The 17174-nt window shown below is 36.9% G+C and overlaps 3 protein-coding genes across 3 annotated transcripts in view; all 3 read right to left on the bottom strand.

Annotated features, from left to right (window-relative positions):
- The window catches only part of LOC131310383 (uncharacterized), a 156241-nt gene that overhangs the window by 136848 nt on the left and 2219 nt on the right, over nucleotides 1–17174 (bottom strand). The window contains exons 4-6 of the mRNA XM_058337369.1: nucleotides 16740–17047; nucleotides 15363–15612; nucleotides 13728–13793 (exon numbers count right to left, since the gene is read on the bottom strand). Coding sequence (XP_058193352.1) covers nucleotides 13728–13793; nucleotides 15363–15612; nucleotides 16740–17047 — 624 coding nt within the window. The remainder of the gene's footprint in view (nucleotides 1–13727; nucleotides 13794–15362; nucleotides 15613–16739; nucleotides 17048–17174) is intronic.
- On the bottom strand, nucleotides 4735–5293 carry LOC131310389 (uncharacterized). The gene is made up of 2 exons (XM_058337379.1): nucleotides 4947–5293; nucleotides 4735–4872 (listed from the first exon to the last, which is right to left on the bottom strand). Exons 1-2 carry the CDS (start codon nucleotides 5256–5258, stop codon nucleotides 4792–4794), a joined length of 393 nt encoding a protein of 130 aa, XP_058193362.1. The 5' UTR covers nucleotides 5259–5293; the 3' UTR covers nucleotides 4735–4791.
- The window catches only part of LOC131310386 (uncharacterized), a 67555-nt gene continuing 58326 nt past the window's right edge, over nucleotides 7946–17174 (bottom strand). The window contains exon 6 of the mRNA XM_058337374.1: nucleotides 7946–7976. The gene's annotated coding sequence lies outside the window, so the exon portion shown is untranslated. The remainder of the gene's footprint in view (nucleotides 7977–17174) is intronic.

Below are 17174 nucleotides of genomic sequence, written 5' to 3'. Positions count from 1 at the left end.
CCAAGATTCGAATAGGTTTTTAAATGAAGAACAAGCGATCTGAGTTGCCCTATTTATCGCATTTTCTGATCTGAGTTGCCCTATTTATCTCATTTTGTGATCTGAGTTGCCGTAATAGTTTTAACATGCTTGTGGGTTTACGGTGCTTATGTATGTTTCTGGGTAGTTGGGGTTTGTTGTGTACTGGTATTCAATTTGATGTTTAATGGGGTACCCTTTAAAGAACTCTCTCCGACCAAGAATAAGTGCACAACAACTCCAGTCCACCCACACATCAGAACCCATTGCCTTTCCATTAGCTCACTCAATCCACACACCTGCAAATCATCATCATTATATAAATAGATACATATATACATATCGATCAGAAAACAGAGGACAATGTGCTTTGTGGGTATATTTTCTTGGGTTTGTTCTGTTTAGTGCCTAAGTCCTACATATTCTATTGAATTAAAGCGCAGGTGCATGTGGGTTTGAGACCTTTTTTTGTTGATTTCCTATAATCTAAAGCGTTACTGAATCTCACTTTTGGAGTTTATTGTGGGTTACTTTAGATCATGAAAACTTCTCCATGGTTGTAGACACGAAGAGCTAATGTGAACCAAATATAGTATTTCATTAATAGTAGCACTTTATAAAGGTGTTTCTATGAATTTGAACTTTGAAGGGTCTTCGTAGGCAAATGGCTCATGTTAGGGAAAAATAGGTAGTCATACCCTCTTATTTGACAACTCCTATGACCTAATCAATTGATTAGGTAATCACAGCAATTTTGGATGGTTAAAGGTAACAGGAAAATGTTATGAACACATAAAGTGGATTGGGGGATTCACACTCTGACACTACATAATCACATAGATTTGGTGATAGGATTGAATCTGTTAAGTTGGTTTCAGCGAATAGCTAAAATAGATATAGGTCTAGACTATGTAGTACATTGGGGAAAAAAAGGGAAGAACCTCTTTTTGGTTTATTTGGTGGGTGTGTCAGTTTAGATGAACACAAAAAACCGTTCCAATATCCTAGAGTATGTTTAAGTGCATGATTGTGCATACCCATAATTTATTGGGTAATTGTGCTAAATTCAGCGTAATCAATGATTGATGTTTTCTAAATTTAAGATGGAGAATATTGTAATATACAGGTTGTAAATTTTTTAGTATCGGGGGATTCTAATATTAAATTGACCTACAAATTGTCAATATGATATTATGACATAAAGACAACATGCTAGAAATAAAACCAACACTTATAAACATCTTACTAGTTGTAAACATGTTATTATGTACTAGAAGAACATAAGTAGGCCATCATGAGTCTAACAGTCTTTAATTTTGTTTTAATTTCATTATCAAACAGATGGCAAGACTAACGAAACGTGAACGAAGAAAGAATACAAACCGTAAGACATTGTTAGTAGTGTTGTGTATGATGAGAGTAGTGAATACCGTTCTTCAACTTTACTTGTTAATTACGGAATTGATTGCCGAAAGACATCGACAAAGACTTCGACAAAAACCTCATCTTTGTACCAATCCTAATTATTACCAACATCAAATAGACGCTCTTAATCGGTTGGTACGCCAGAGTGACACTACTTGCTACAACCAATTGAGGGTAAATAGGCATACATCATGACATTGTGCTATTTACTTACTCAAAATGGGCTAAAGCTGTCTAGGAATGTCACAGTTGTAGAGAATGTTGCGATATTTTTGTGGATCCTCGCGCACCATAAAAAGAATATGCGTACCATTTTACAATTTTGGAGATCGGGGGAAACAATTAGTAGGCATTTCAACTCAATTTTGATCGCGGTATTGCGCCTTCACAATGTCTTGTGGTATCATCCTCAGCCTATTCCTGCCAATGAACCAAATGCTAGGTGGAAGTGGTTTGAGGTACATAAATGTTATATGTTAAGCTATAGTAATGCACTTATTGATTATAAATAAAATATGATAATAAAAATTCTCTTGTCTCTCGTAGAATTGTCTAGGGGCTTTAGACGGTACTTTCATACCTGTCCTTCCTCCAACCGAACACAAGGCACGCTATAGGTCAAGGAAGGGTGACTACGCGACAAATGTGTTAGGCGCTTGTGTCGTAACCTACAATTTGTATACGCGTTGTTTGGTTGGGAAGGCACCGGTGAAATAGCCGAGGATGCAGCGGAACTTGATGATGTTCAGGCCGAGCCCGTTGAAATTCTTAACCCCGATGACTTGTTCGATGACTATTATACCCCATCGTTTGTAAATGGTGACCCGGCATTTGTTAACATATCAACTTCTGCCGGGACTCCAATAAGCTTTGTCAATCCCCCCACTCCAAGAACCAATGTGAACACTCCGGCGATGAATGTCATGCCGGAAAGACCAAAGAAGAAGGCAAAGGTGGACGCAAAAGAGGCATCCATTCATAACGCATTTGGGGATTTCATGGCACAAAGCAGTTCAGCTTTTCTTAAGATTGCTGATTCGATCGGATATGAGGACCGACTCTCTGCCAAAAAAGAAAGGGTGTTTGCCGAGCTTGAAAAGCTTGACCTTCAATTGATTAATATGTTTTCTGCACAAGCCATTATTGTGTCGGCAGAAGAAAACGTGGACACGTTTTATGGCATACCAGAAAACTATAGACAAGCTTGGGTGGAGGCCGTATTAGCGAGGCAAATCAAATTGAAGACCATATAAGGATGTTTTCAAACTTATGTGTACAACGTTGAATATGGCGGAGGATGTGATTCCTCATTTTTGTAATTAACTACATAGTACTTATGATCTATTTTGTGGAGTATCGAGCTACTCTTTTCATAATGATTCACTGTACAACTTTAAACTTCTCATCATGTATATTTCGTACTTGTTAGGGCAACGATGATGATCGTAGTACTTTTAACTTTTTTTGGGCAACGACGATGATGACAGGGGATTAGGCCCTCTGTATGGCTTTGCAATGATGCACTTTACTCCCTTAAATATGTTTGGGCAACTATGATGATCCAATTTAAGTTGGGCAATGATGCACTTTACTACTTTAAACTTGGTTGGGCAACTATGATGATCCAATTTGAGTTGAGTAATGATGATGCATTTTATTGATTGATCAAAATGCATTAGTTGGTGCAGCTATGAGGGTCTTAATGGCAACTTAGTTGTATGCTAGTGCTTTTTTGATTACGTTCATTACATCTGAGCCAAATGTTAGTTGGTATGTTGGGCAAAATGAAGGTGAGAATAAGGGCAAAATCTGACCCCAAGTGCACTCAAGTGCCTCTGTGTGTGTGTGTGAGTTAGTGTTGGGTAAAATGTTGGGTAAAATGTAGTCTGTTTTGTTGATTTATTGTTGGCTGAGTTTAGTTGTTGTATTGGGGAAAGTTTTATTGATGGTTGGCTGTTATTGGTCTGGTTTCTGCCTCTTTTGATTGTGGTTTCTAACCGTTTTGTTGGCTGAATTTAGTTGCTGTATTGTGGGCAGTTTTATTGATGGTACTGCACAATTTTTGTGGCTCTTTTTTTGGACAGTTTTGGTTCAACATTCTGGGCAGTTTTGTGGCTCTTTTTTTGGACAGGTTTGGTGCTGCATTCTGTGCAGTTTTGTGGCTGTTTTGTTGACAGTTTTGGTTCAGCATTCTGGGCTGTTTTGTGGCTCTTTTTTTGGACAGTTTTGGTGCTGCATTCTGTGCAGTTTTGTGACTGTTTTGTTGACAGTTTTGGTTCAGTATTCTAGGCAATTTTGTGGCTCTTTTTTTGGACAGTTTTGGCGCTGCATTCTGTGTAGTTATTGGCTGTTTTTTTTGACAATTTTGTAATGTCATTCTGGGCAATTTTTTGGCTCCTTTTTGTGGCAGTTTTGGTGCTACTTTAGTGGTGTAATGTGGGCAAAAATCGTGGTATTTTATGTTTTTGCTAGAGAAACTGTTTTCTTGGCATACATTTTTGGCAATTTCGTTGGTGGTTGCTGGGCAGTTTTATGGCTTCTAGTTGGGCAAGTTTTTGGTATTTTTAAGGCTGTTCTCCTAGGCTATGAGGATATGACAGACAAATTTAAAGGCGACGCACTTGTCTTGGCGGAATAACTTATGAGAGTCAATGGTTTAATCACCATTCGGCAACATAAGTTGTAGCCAAATAGTGTACTATGCGCCGGTTAATAAGAATATCTAAACCAAGTACATATAAACATAATATTAGTATTCTTATAAATGTGATAATCGACTGTGATAATCGATATTTTCTCGTAGATATTTCAATGACAAGTCAAGATAAAGAATCCTAATGGGTGGTTTTCATCGGCCGTAATCCAGGAATATATACAAGTTGGGAGACCGCGGGACTGCAGGTTAATGGATACTCGGGGAACTTGTTCAAAAGATACAAGACGTTTGACGAAGCGGAAGGAGCATTGTTACAGTTCCATGAGGAAAGATACCGACTCCTTCAAATGCAGTCGGTCCGAACCGAACCTCAATCAAGTCACAGTGGTTCCACATCCGCAAGTGGTTTGGAAGTTCAACATCGAACTAGTCTAAGCACATACTTTGTTGTTTTTTTCGTAGGTTTCTTAACTTGTTTAATCTTCGCACATCTATTTGATTCTGAATGAATTTGTACTTTTTTTTTCAAAGATTGTGGAAATGAAAAATGTAATATAAAGACAAAGTACTCATCTTTATTTAACATTTATTTGAGGTACATCAGTACTAACTTAAATTTCAAATTTCTAACAGTTATTATCACAAATACGATTTATTCTTCAACATCTATCTTGAACTTCTAACTTCTCCAACTAGTGACGTCGAAAGCAATGGGCCCAACGATTGAAATGAGAAAATTGCATGCCCCTCATCTGTCTAGCTCGTGGATTCACCTAAAAAAACATAACAAATATGATAATTTCTTAAAAAAAAATAGTTTATATACAATTGAAGGATGATCACTTACCCGGACAAATTCATTCCAATCTTCATTATCCACAACTAATCTATTTTCATTTGGATTCCAACCAAATCCAGGAGTCAACATCATGTCTTCTATGGTGAAATAAGTCTCCTTCCACTTTTTAATCTTTCCCTCAATAATATTTTTTGTAAAACCACCTTGGAGGAAAGCAGCAGTCATCTGATGTTGCAAGACTTCAAAGGAGGCGGGAATCATCCCTCCGTGCTCACCTTGCCAAACCCCTGCATCTACAAGGCTCGTAATATTATCCAACAACTTCTCCTCCTCCGCCTCGGTCCAAGCTCGACGTGCCATTCAAGTGATTGAAAAAACAAAAATAGAAAACTATTTTTTTCAATCAAGATGAGATGTGAGATGACAATTTAAAATACCTTGCTATTTATAAACAAATTTACCAAACAAATTTGTTGACACATGTTTACCTAACAAATTTGTTGCACCTACACCTCATTTTCAACTAACAAACAATGTATTTTGTGATTACTAAATTTAATTTACAAATTTCGGATTTTTACATAAATTATAAAATAACGTTTAAGCATTTTACAAATATTTTCATTAGTTTTATGCAATAATTAATGATAAGTACTTTCACCGTACCTACAATCAAATAATGACATTTTCAACATTTTTTACATTTACTGTTTTCAGTTTTTTTTTCCCAAAAAAAAAAGTCTAGTCAAAGGGAGTGACAAAACATTTTTAAGATTTAATGAATTTATTTTTTTGATTTTTTAATAATAAATACGTATTTTTCGTAATTATAATAAAATTAACATTCTTTGTCCATTTCAATAACTAGGGGGCAATTAAGTCATTTTGATACCTTATCCCTTCATATCCACCTTCCAAATCCCCCTTCTCAAATAACCATCCAAACACCTCATTACAAATCCACCCTTCTTAAGTGGTGGGGTCATTCTTCTTAACATATCACCCCTCATTACATATCCACCTTCAAATCTTCCATCATTCTAAATCCACCTAAAACAAATCCTTCATCGAAATGGGCCGTAAGTAGTTTCGCCCCCCACAAATTTAGAACAAATCCTTACCGATATCGGGTTGAGCTAATTTTTTACAGGACTCCATAAAAAATATTTTAAAATTAATGAACAGTTCAGATCATTTTTTTAGAACCCAAGATAGACTCCTCAAAATTCATATGTAAATGATACTGATTTCCTTATAATCGAGATTGCCGTCTGAAGACAGATCCAAACACGTGTCTGGAGGCGTCCAATTCAACGCGTGTGAATCCCATTCATTCGTGTCTGGATCTGTGTCTCGAAGCCTATGTATGTTTCTAGCACTGCTCATTTATTTATTTATTTATTTTTTATCCGCAGCACTGCTCATTCAATAAATAGAAATACTGGGTGGTTGCTGCTAGATTCGCTTCGTATATAGACATTGATGCTTCTTAGACATGCACGGATCTTTGTGGTTTTGATACGATAAAGTGGTCCAAGGGCATATGGCAATGATAACAAGCATAACCTGTGTTTTGTTTTTGAACCGCGAAATTTTTTTTTTTGTCATTGAAATGAAAAAAAAGTTGAACAGAGTGAGGGCTAGAGTGAAATAGCATCACAACACAAAGGTAACATCCCAACTAAGTTGACACCCTATTCTGCGATTGACAATCATCTGCTACTCAGCCAAGAGCTGATAAGAAATCAACCCAAAACAAGTTACAAATTAAGCCAAAGGAATAGGACACCCAGCACGTACCACAGCCCTGCACAATTCTACATTCGCTTTGTGTATAAGCTCGGTTCTAGTTTGTTTCCTGTACAATTCTGACCCATGTCAATCTGCTTCCTTTTACCCTTTTTTCTGCAACAAGTCTAATTGATCTCCATTTTCAATGTTCTTATTCTTCTTGCTGCATAGGCATGATACTAATTTGGTAGAATCAATATGGAAACTCATCACACTTTAGCCCGGCCTACATATGTTCACACAAAGAGAGAGAACTTTTGAGAGTATGGGACTCCAATGAATCTGGTTCGCTCCTTCTTGACTGTGGTTTGAGGATGGCTCCTGACTTTCACTTAGCCTGCATAAGGAAGTATGACTAAAAGACCATATCGAAGCATCTCCAAAATGACCCTCCTCTGCAAGGATGAGTACAATTGCCCAGAGATGAAAGCCAAGAACTAGGGTTTTAGAGTGCAAGAGCATGTACCTCTCTAGGGTTGGCATAACGGGACATTTATAGGGCACTCCTTAACTTGGCCTCGAAGACTGCACATGTGCTTGTCACGCATCGGTTGATGTCAACTTTCCGTCACGTTAGGGCTTCATAACCGTTTATAGGATGAGCTGGCACATTCCCGTGCCTTCGTCATTATCCAAGCTTGTAACCGTTCAGATGACGTCACGGTCATCATCATGGTTACGGTTGTTATTCCCACGTGGGTGAGCGGGCAGCATTGCCCCCACATTCGCTCAAGGTTGAACGTGGAACCCGACTGTCAGGGGGTTGGTATGCTGAGCTGATTGCTTTAGTTAATTCCGATGGAACTTCTTTCGAGAACCTGCGGTTTGCCGAGCCAGAACCAAGTAAAGGCTCGGACTCAGATGAACCGCCCTAGCATGGTTCAGCACCTCGCTTGATGAGGTGCGAGCCGTTGGCTCGGCCTGCTACAGAGAGCATAACGAAAATCAGTAGAAAAACGAAGTACATATCATGCAAACGTAATAGTACCAACCAAGACCTGATATTGTAGGTTCCATTAAAGTGTGAGTTTTGGGCGGACGCGGATCATGAGGTCAAAGTTGGCTTCTATACTGAGAATGTTATCTAATACTAGGAGTATTTGTCTTTCATAGTGTGTTAAGTTAATATCACGAAGCATTGCATGCCAATCTGAAGCCATGGTTAAATCCAAAGACAAAATTCAAAAACCAATTTGTCAAATCAAATCAAAAGCTGCCTAGATTATGTAACAAGTATGGAAAACCTTGATCAAAATAAGTAGTCTACCCTGCAATTGCATTCCACTGCTCAAATTATGTACTACTAAAACACAAGTGACAAGACACAGACTCGCTACAATAAACCAACTCTCACTGACCTCTTGATGAGGATTGAACTACAACAATATGCATATCCCCATTTTTGGGAGGAATTGAAGCTGCGACCGAAGTGGGTATAGCGTATTCAATGAACTGCGGAAGCACACTATTATTTCTTCAAGCCCCGGCCGTCTCCAGGGCCGGCCCCGGGGTAAGCTCCGCAAGCCCTCGGGCTTGGGCAACCCCACCGGGCTGGGGGCATCCAAAAAAAAAAAAAATTTTAGGTTAGATATAAATATAAACAAGCTTCCCACATTTGCCACAAGGCCTCAACTTGGCATTGTGGCCAACGCATTTGCTCAGAGTTCATGGTGATCTAGGTTCGATTCCTGGCGCCTCATCCCCTATTTTCCCCCTTTTTTTCCATTTTTATTCTACCTCTTTTTGTTTTCCTCCCAATCCACAATTTATTTTTTCATTTTTGTTCTACCTCTTTTTGTTTTCCTCCCAATCCACAATATTACAAAAAAAAAATCCTAAATTATTTTGTTGGAAATTTTTGACTTAACAAACACAATAGTGGAATAATGTAGATATATTCTTACATTTGATTAAAAAAGGTCATAGTTAAAATAAAATTAAGCGAGCTAACATAGTTTCTGTTTGGAAACTGATATTAGCACTTCAAAAAATAAAAGAAAGTGGCTTTGGAATTACACTGATATTGAAGTTCCTCTATCAATTTTTAAAGTGCTAATATCAGTTTCCTTTTTGTTTTTACCTTCGAACTATCATTTCGCAAGAGAGATTAAATAAATTGGTTATGATCTCAATTGAAAATGATGCATCATTCCATTGAGAGCATTTAGGGACTTTTTTTTGTAACTTTTTTACACTTTTCAAGACAGGCCATTCTTGTCACATATATCAACTAAAAAGCACAAAAAACCGAATAACCAAAACTTAGTGGAATGGACCCCGAGTTCATGGATAAGTAAAATATGATGACTTAATTGAGAAATTGCTTTAAAAAATGCAAAGGGAAGTTATTTTTTTTAATCGGATCATGCTAATTATAAAGCACTATAACTAGGGTTACATTTTGATGTTGATTTTTACGATATTATTCAAGCTGAAGGAACAACATGCATGTAACTTTGATGTTGTTGGTTTTTTTTGGTACTTACATGTTTTTTTTAAAAAATTTTGTATGACTTAATAGTAGGTGGACAATAAAGCATGAGACTGGGCTTGGGCAACCCAAATGTCGGGGCCGGCTCTGGCCGTCTCCTCCTCTAACCTACCATTCCCCTTGAACATGAAAGAAAGCTCCTTCAAACCCTCATCCACATTTGCATATTCATCCGCTAAGAAGCTGAACTACCCATAGAGTCATTCGACTGCAAATCAAAAAACAGAAAATAAAATCAAAATCGAAATCGAAATATGACTGGTGAAATTAAGTAGACAGAGGAATCATTCCTTCAGACTCTTTTTGCGTCTTTGGATCTTGAATTTGTACGAGCCAAAAAGCGAAGGGGGAAAAAATTAATGAAGCGGGAAATATGTGATTGGTATCTTTTCTACTTACCTACATTTTCGGGAAAGATGGAAAAAAGTGACCAAACCCGTTTTAACCCGTCTATTATTGACCTGTATTTAACTTGTACATATTCCTCATCCAAACATCATTTGCCACCTCAAGTTTAATTAGATGCCCTTTTCTATTTGTCAAAGGAAAAAAGTGGAAAAGCAGTTGCAAAACCTTTTCTGCTAATTTCGATAAACTACCTTTTTACACTACAGAGTTACACTACATCTTATGTGGAGTCTATTTCGGATCTCAGAAAAATCCAAAAAAATATTGATAAATTTGAAAATATTGTTTTATGGGGTCCTGTAAAAAATCAATTTTAACGGATATCGGTAAGTATCATTTCTATATTTGTAGTGAAGAAACTGCGTAGATGAACAATTTCATCCCTACAAATCAAGAAGTAATACTTACCGATATCCATTGGAGCTGATTTTTTACAGGACCCCATAAAATAATATTTTAGAATTTATGGATATTTTTATGAATTTTTGTGAGACTAAAAATGGGCCTCACATAAAATGTAGTGTAACGTGTAGTGTAACTATGTAGTGTACACTACATAATTACACTATACGTTACACTACATTTCATGTGGAGCTCATTTCAGGCTTCAAAAAAATCCAGAAAAATATTCATAAAGTCTAAAATATTATTTTATAGGGCTCTGTAAAAAATTAGCTTCAACGGATATTGGTAAGTATTATTTCTAGATTCGTAGTGTCGAAACTGTGCAATTAAGCAATTTCACCCCTCTGAATCCAAAAGTAGTACTTACCGACATTTATTGGAGCTAATTTTTTATAGGATCCCATAAAATAATATTTTAAAATTTATCGGTATTTTTTTAGATTTTTTTGGAACTCAAAATAGGTTCCACATAAGATGTAGTGTAACTATGTAGTGTAAAAAGGTAGTGTACCTATCTTTAGTGAAAATGTGAAGAGTGATGCTACATACACTATATAGTTACACTACACGTTACACTACATTTTATGTGGGGCCCATCTTTGGTCTCACAAAAATTCAGTAAAATATCCATAAATTTTAAAATATTGTTTTATGGGGTCCTGTAAAAAATCAGCTCCAATGGATATCGATAAGTATTACTTCTTGATTTGTAGGGATGAAATTGTTCATCTACGCAGTTTCTTCACTACAAATATAGAAATGATACTTACCGATATCCGTTAAAATTGATTTTTTACAAGACCACATAAAACAATATTTTCAAATTTATCAGTATTTTTTTGGATTTTTCTGAGATCCAAAATAGGCTCCACATAAAATGTAGTGTAACTATATAGTGTAAAAAGGTCGTTTATCGAAATTAGCAGAAAAGGTTTTGCAACTGCTTTTCCACTTTTTTCCTTTGACAAATAGAAAAGGGCATCTAATTAAACTTGAGGTGGCAAATGATGTTTGGATGGGGAATATGTACAAGTTAAATACAGGTCAATAATAGACGGGTTAAAACGGATCAGGTCAAATATGGACCAGGCCATACCCGACCCGTACTCCAATACAAAACATGTTTTTATTAAGATTTAAAAATTATTTTAATGTGTGAAAATATTAAAAAGTGTAAAAAAAAAAAAAAGTAATATAGTGCGTTTTTTGGTCACTGTTGTTAAAAAATAGTACTCCTTCCGTCCCTTTTTAAGTATCCTGCTTCGTAATTCCAACTTATTAAAAAGACATCATCATTATACCTTTCACATCAACTTTTTCCTCCGCTTTTCCTACTTACCCATCATCATTACACTTTTACTCACTCACTTTTTAAAAAGAAATTTACTTTTAGGGATAAAATAGACAATACACCAACTTTTACCCACTAACTTTACAAAATGGACACTTATTAAGGGACAGCCGAAAATGAAATACTGAACTCTAAAAAAGGAACGGAGGGAGTAGTACCTAAAAGTTATGATCATTTCCCGTTCCAGTAAATACTTTGTAGTCCAGCATCGTGACCTTTTTTTGGCTACCTAGACAATTGAAATTATAAATTTCAAGAAACTTAATTATAAGCTCAAGCATTAAAGATCGATGGACATTTAGGTGAGTTTTGACATGATTGATCTTCTCAACGAGCTCTATAAATGAACAATTTTAATTATTGGAATAGGTCCATAATGAGCTAAAAAGGAATGGTGGTCCAACTAGTTTCTTCCGAGAAGATTTTTCGGATCACCCGAAAAGAAGCTGGAAACAAATTTCCATTAGAATAAAAAGGTCACCGTAATTATAATAACTTAATCAAATAATCACCCAAAAATCTTTTAGAGAAAGAAATCAGAAAAAAATTAGAATATGAAGCTGGAAACAAATTTCCTTGTTGATTTTTTCCACGTGTCAAAATCTTATTCCACGATTATATATAGTTTGTAGAAGGACAGCAGCACTCAAACATTTTTGTTCCCTTTCTTGTTTGCCCGCCCACACATGTTTTTATGGAGAAGTATGGAGTTAAGAGGAAAGATAACAACTTAGTGAGTTAATTAAGAAATTCACAAATTTGATGTCTTAGTTCTTTTCCAATTAGAACCCTTCTAATTCATCACAGAATTTAGTACTAACCTTACACATTGACCTCTTGTCTTACAAAACTGGGGGACTTATGCCGATGATCGATTTGACCCCGGACTCCAACGATTCCAACTGAACACCCCGGTATAATTTGGTCGCAGTGACTGTTCTGACACAATCTCAACCACATCAACATCCCAGAGGATCCGATCCTTTTTAGACTTCCGTATCGGAACATCGTGGGTAACTGTATCCCTGTTGTCATTGGCCCGCAAAAAGGTCCCGTCCCACGTCTTGAGCTTCACCCGATTTCTATTGGAAATAATAAACTTAAATTATTTAGTATTTTGAGAGTTATATTTTGATATTATCATTTCATATTTGCTAGTAGGAGTCACAAGTACTACCGGTGAGTTTATTTGGAGAGCAATAAAGCTAGTAGAACTTTATTATTTGATTATTTGTGCATCTTTATTCAAAAATAATAATTTCGCATCAGATTATTAGATTATAATTTATCTCGATGAGAAAAGTCAACAAATTTTATAATAAAAAAAAACCATGAAACAAAAAAATAAAAATATTCAGTAAATATAAAAATAGTTCAAAAAGTAAGTCTGTTTTATATTATTTTTGTCTTTAGTCAACTTTTTAATAAATTTGTTTGCAATTTTTTTATGGTATATATTAGTGTTGTTGAGACAAACCAATAATTCACAAAACATTGACGAGAAACTAACCAAGTCAGGAAAAATTATCTAATAAAGCCTAACCACCCCTAATAGTTGTATGAGTGGAGATCATAGGTGATTAGGTGTAATACATATTGTATGATAATTAGGAGTGTTGATTTTAGTTACCCTTTCTGTATCAGCTGCCAATCCACCGACGAGTCGAGGCAGCAGGCCGTCTGGAGGACTTTGCGGCCGGCCACGCTGCCGAGGGAGCGCTTGTTGGAGGCGGTGAGGTACTTGCCATAGCAGCTCTTGAGACGGATTTTGTTTTCGGATTCGGAAGAGAAATCGACGGTCCAGCAGGTGTTTTTTAAAAAGCCGCTCTCGTCTTGGGTTACCGTTTTTTCGTCTTCTTTGGCAGAGAGGTACTTCTTGTGTTTGCCGCGGAGGCGCACGGTTTTTGCGTTGCGGAATAATTCCATTACGCTTTGAATCTGTAGAAAACAGAGGCATGAGATAAAAAAAAAGGTATATAGAGTAGTAAAAAAGAGGAGCTGAAAAGTAGAGTAATTAGACTTCTAGGCTTGGGATTAGAGGAATTAAGAAAATGGGCTTTGTAGGAATTGGGCTTTGGATGTGGATTTGGTGAGTTTGTATTTTTCATCATCTGAACTTTTTTCGATTATCTCAACTAATCTATGAGAGTAATCTCATCGTCTTAGTTGATGGCACCTAGAACTGATCTCACAAGCATTCGAACATGAAACTTAAGAGAGAAAACACCCGTAAATCTCAAGATCTTAACCACCCCGCTAGCTTATATCATTCCCAAGGTCTTAACCAAGCTTGTTGCTTCCTTCCAAGGGGACAAAAAAAAAACTCAAATTGCTAGTTCATTGTGCAACCGGAAAACTATCAATATCAGATTGTGATGCATACCTTGTTGTTTGATGGAACTATGATTTTTTGTGACATGGAATAGTGGAGAGCATTCTCTGCATTATTCTGAAGAAAGAAAAAAAAAAAAACAACACAAGGTTACTTGAAGCAAAATTTAAGATCTTGGGAGTTATTTTTTTTTGGTAACGCTTGAATCCTATAAGAAAGGAAATACAAAAGCACATCCAAGAATTCAGTAGGTTAATTAGTTATTATTAGATTACTAGAGAGTCAACCTTTGTTCAGAGGGGTCGAACCCTAGATCTCACAATTTCACGAAGCGCTACACCAGTCAGTGCAATTTCGGTCTCCCACCAGAGTCAACCTTTGTTTAGAGAAGTCGAATCCTACATCCAAGGATTTAATAAATTTGAACGGATCGGATCTTCTGTATGGGACCCGGAACGGGCCTCGCACCCCGCACGGCGGTTGGTGCAATTTCAGTCTCCCACCAGTCGGTGGCCTTAGCTTTACCGATTTCCTTTGAGAAATCATCTCTGTGGCTCATAGGTCATAGCTCTCTCCTCTAGTCTAGAATAAAACAAATATATTTTCTTTATACCTAGCACTCCTCAATTAGTGGTAATCAATTATTTTATTGACCTCTCATTTATCTCTCTTTTAAATTCTTTTCTTCGAAACAAATGAATAATACATAAAATAAAAATTGATGAAAAATTAACAAAGACAGAAAACAATTCAAAAATATTATTAGGTCAAAACACCCGTAATCATACAATGAAATTAGATTAGAGTTAAGTTGTGTTTAAACTAATGATTGGACTCTATTATAAATGGAAAATACTACAACCACAAACATGCACTCACACACTCTCATTTTTTTTGGGTCTCACACACACTAGAGGTGTAGTATGTGCGGGTCTTCATATAGATGTGAACGTTTGGAAGTGTTTGTAATTTGTAGAAAGATTGATTATAAGTTAGTATTTCAAGGCTTCAAGAGAATCAAGACATAATAGGTTTTTTTTTACAGTAGTCAATGTATATACAATCTCAGATAAAATAAACTTTATAAACTAACCCCTAATGAAAATTACTACATATTATTTTTCAAGTGGTATTTTTCAGCTTAGGCTGTTCAAGTGAGCCCATTCACCTACGTGGAGCCCTACAATCAAGGGAGGTTATTGGGTAAGAGTAACACTACGGTGACCATACTTGGTGACCATGTATTATAACAACAATTAATACGTATCCCATGTGATTTCAGCAGAATGTGCCCGCGTACTCCTCTCTCCCACTTATTTTTTGCAGACGATCTTGTTGTGTTCGGTAGAGCAGATGCGACCACTTGTTCTGTAACACGGATCTTGGAAAATTTTATTACGAGTAACATGATTCACATCTCGGGTCAAAAAGTTGGTTTTATCAATTATGGAGAGGTATGGAGTTAAAGGAGAGGTATGGAGAATTTTTGTAACGTCTCGGATCTGGGAAAATTTTATGGAGAGGCATGGAGTTAAAGGAAAGATAAAAACATAGTGAATTAATTAAGAAAATCACAAATTTGATGTCTTATTTCTTTTGCAAATAAAACCCTTCTTCTTCTTTTTTTAAGATATAAAACCCTTCTAATTCACCGCAGAATTTAGTATTCAGTACTACCATACTGACCTCTTGTCTTACAAAACTGGGGGACTTATGCCGATGATTCGACCCAGAGCTCGACCCGAACTTCGACGATTCCAATCGAATGCTCAGTTGCGGCGACTGTTCCGACACAATCTCAACCACGTCAACATCCCAAAGGACCAAATCCTGTAGTACCCAAGGAATATCATGGGTGACCGAATCCCACCATGGTGCATCGCCGCCATTGGCCCGCAAAAAGTTCCCGTCCCGCGTCCTGAGCTTCACCCGATTCCTATTGCAAATAATAAACTTGAATTATTTAGTATTTTGAGAGTTATTTCGATATTGTTTTGTCATATTTGCTGGTAGGAGTCACAAGTACAAGCGAGTTTATTAGGAGAGCAGTTGAGCTAGTGGAACTTTAAATTTGATTATATGGGGCCTCCCCTTGTCAATTTCATGGAAGAGTGCATTTCTTTCTCTGTTAGAGTGCATTTTGTAGTATTATTTTTGTCTTTCGTCAACTTTTTGAAAATACCAATGATTCACAAAACTTTAACGTGAAATTAACAAAGTCAAAAGAAAAATTATCTAATGAAACCAAACCATTATGATAATGCCAAAATTCTATTTGTTCCTGCAAAAACTCACTCGAATCGATTGGTTCTCTGTAATTCGAAGAACTCGAAATAGGTGACAGAACAACTGCTTTCTCCATTGCTGGTCCGTTGTGTAGGTCCAACAAATGCGTGGGCTTATTCAGATTCGAACTCCACAAACATGAGAAAAGTTACAAATTGGGTTTTGCATGTAAAGAAATGTAACATAATATTTTCTAATACTCCATATTATGTTAACATTCCCCCTCAAACTATAATATTGAAACCTAGAAGATATGTTGACATTGGGGATGTTTGGACTAGAGTTGCATGTAGATAAATAATGAGGGTATAATTGGTGATTGGGTGACAGAGCTGAAGGAGGAAGAACACTGTAGAAAATTGAAATTAAGAGGGCCGGGTTCTAGCCATTGTATGATGGATTGGAGGCCAAATAAGTCATTTTATGAGAACCACTTCTAGTGAAGTTGATAACTCATATCCCTTGTCCAGTAATGATTAAGATTCGAGTCCCATAAGGGGGCATTGGTGGTCAGGCCTATGGATAGCTTCTGGATCTCTTGTACTAACTCTCTAATACCCCCATTAACTCCCGCTAATGTATACAATATTAACAACAACAACAACAACAAAAAAAAGTCATTTTATGATAAGTTTCATTTTGAATTTTGGCAGCAACAAATTAGGTTTTGGCAGCAACAATTTGAGTTTTGACATTATCGACCCTAATTTATTGTGTGAGTGGAGATCATAGGTTATTAGATGTAATACTGTATGATAATTAGGAGTGTTAAGTTACCCTTCTTGTATTGGCTGCCATTCCACCGACAAGTTGAGGCAGCCGGCCATCTGGAGGACTTTGCAACCGGTCAAGCCGAGGAGGGAGCGCTTGTTGGAGGCGGTGAGGTACTTGCCGTAGCAGCTCTTGAGACGGATTTTGTCTTCAGATTCGGAAGAGAATTCGACGGTCCAGCAGACGTTTTTGGAAGAGCCGCTCTCGTCTTGGGTTACGGATATTTCGTCTTCTTCGGCGTAGAGGTACTTCTTGTGGTTGCTGCGGAGGCGCACGGCTTTTGCGTTGGAGAATAGATTCATCACGGTTTGAATCTGTAGAAAAACAGAGGCATGAGATATCAAATATAAACAGAACAAAACCCCAACATAGGGGTCGCCCTGCCTTATAAGGTGGAGGACCTAGACCATGGCCTTAAGGGCCTAACCCATGCCCGCCCGC

The sequence above is a fragment of the Rhododendron vialii genome, chromosome 12a (assembly GCF_030253575.1).
Source record: "Rhododendron vialii isolate Sample 1 chromosome 12a, ASM3025357v1".
NCBI classification, from domain to species: domain Eukaryota; kingdom Viridiplantae; phylum Streptophyta; class Magnoliopsida; order Ericales; family Ericaceae; genus Rhododendron; species Rhododendron vialii.
Note: the sequence above shows the minus strand (reverse complement) of the source record. Positions and strands in the feature narration are given on the sequence as shown.

Excerpts from the sequence above, each read along its gene's own strand:
- LOC131310389 (XM_058337379.1), bottom strand. The coding sequence starts at position 5,258 with ATGGCACGTCGAGCTTGGACCGAGGCGGAGGAGGAGAAGTTGTTGGAT. Across the intron at positions 4,873-4,946 it reads ATTGGAATGAATTTGTCCGG|GTGAATCCACGAGCTAGACA; the intron begins GTAAGTGATCAT and ends ATGTTTTTTTAG.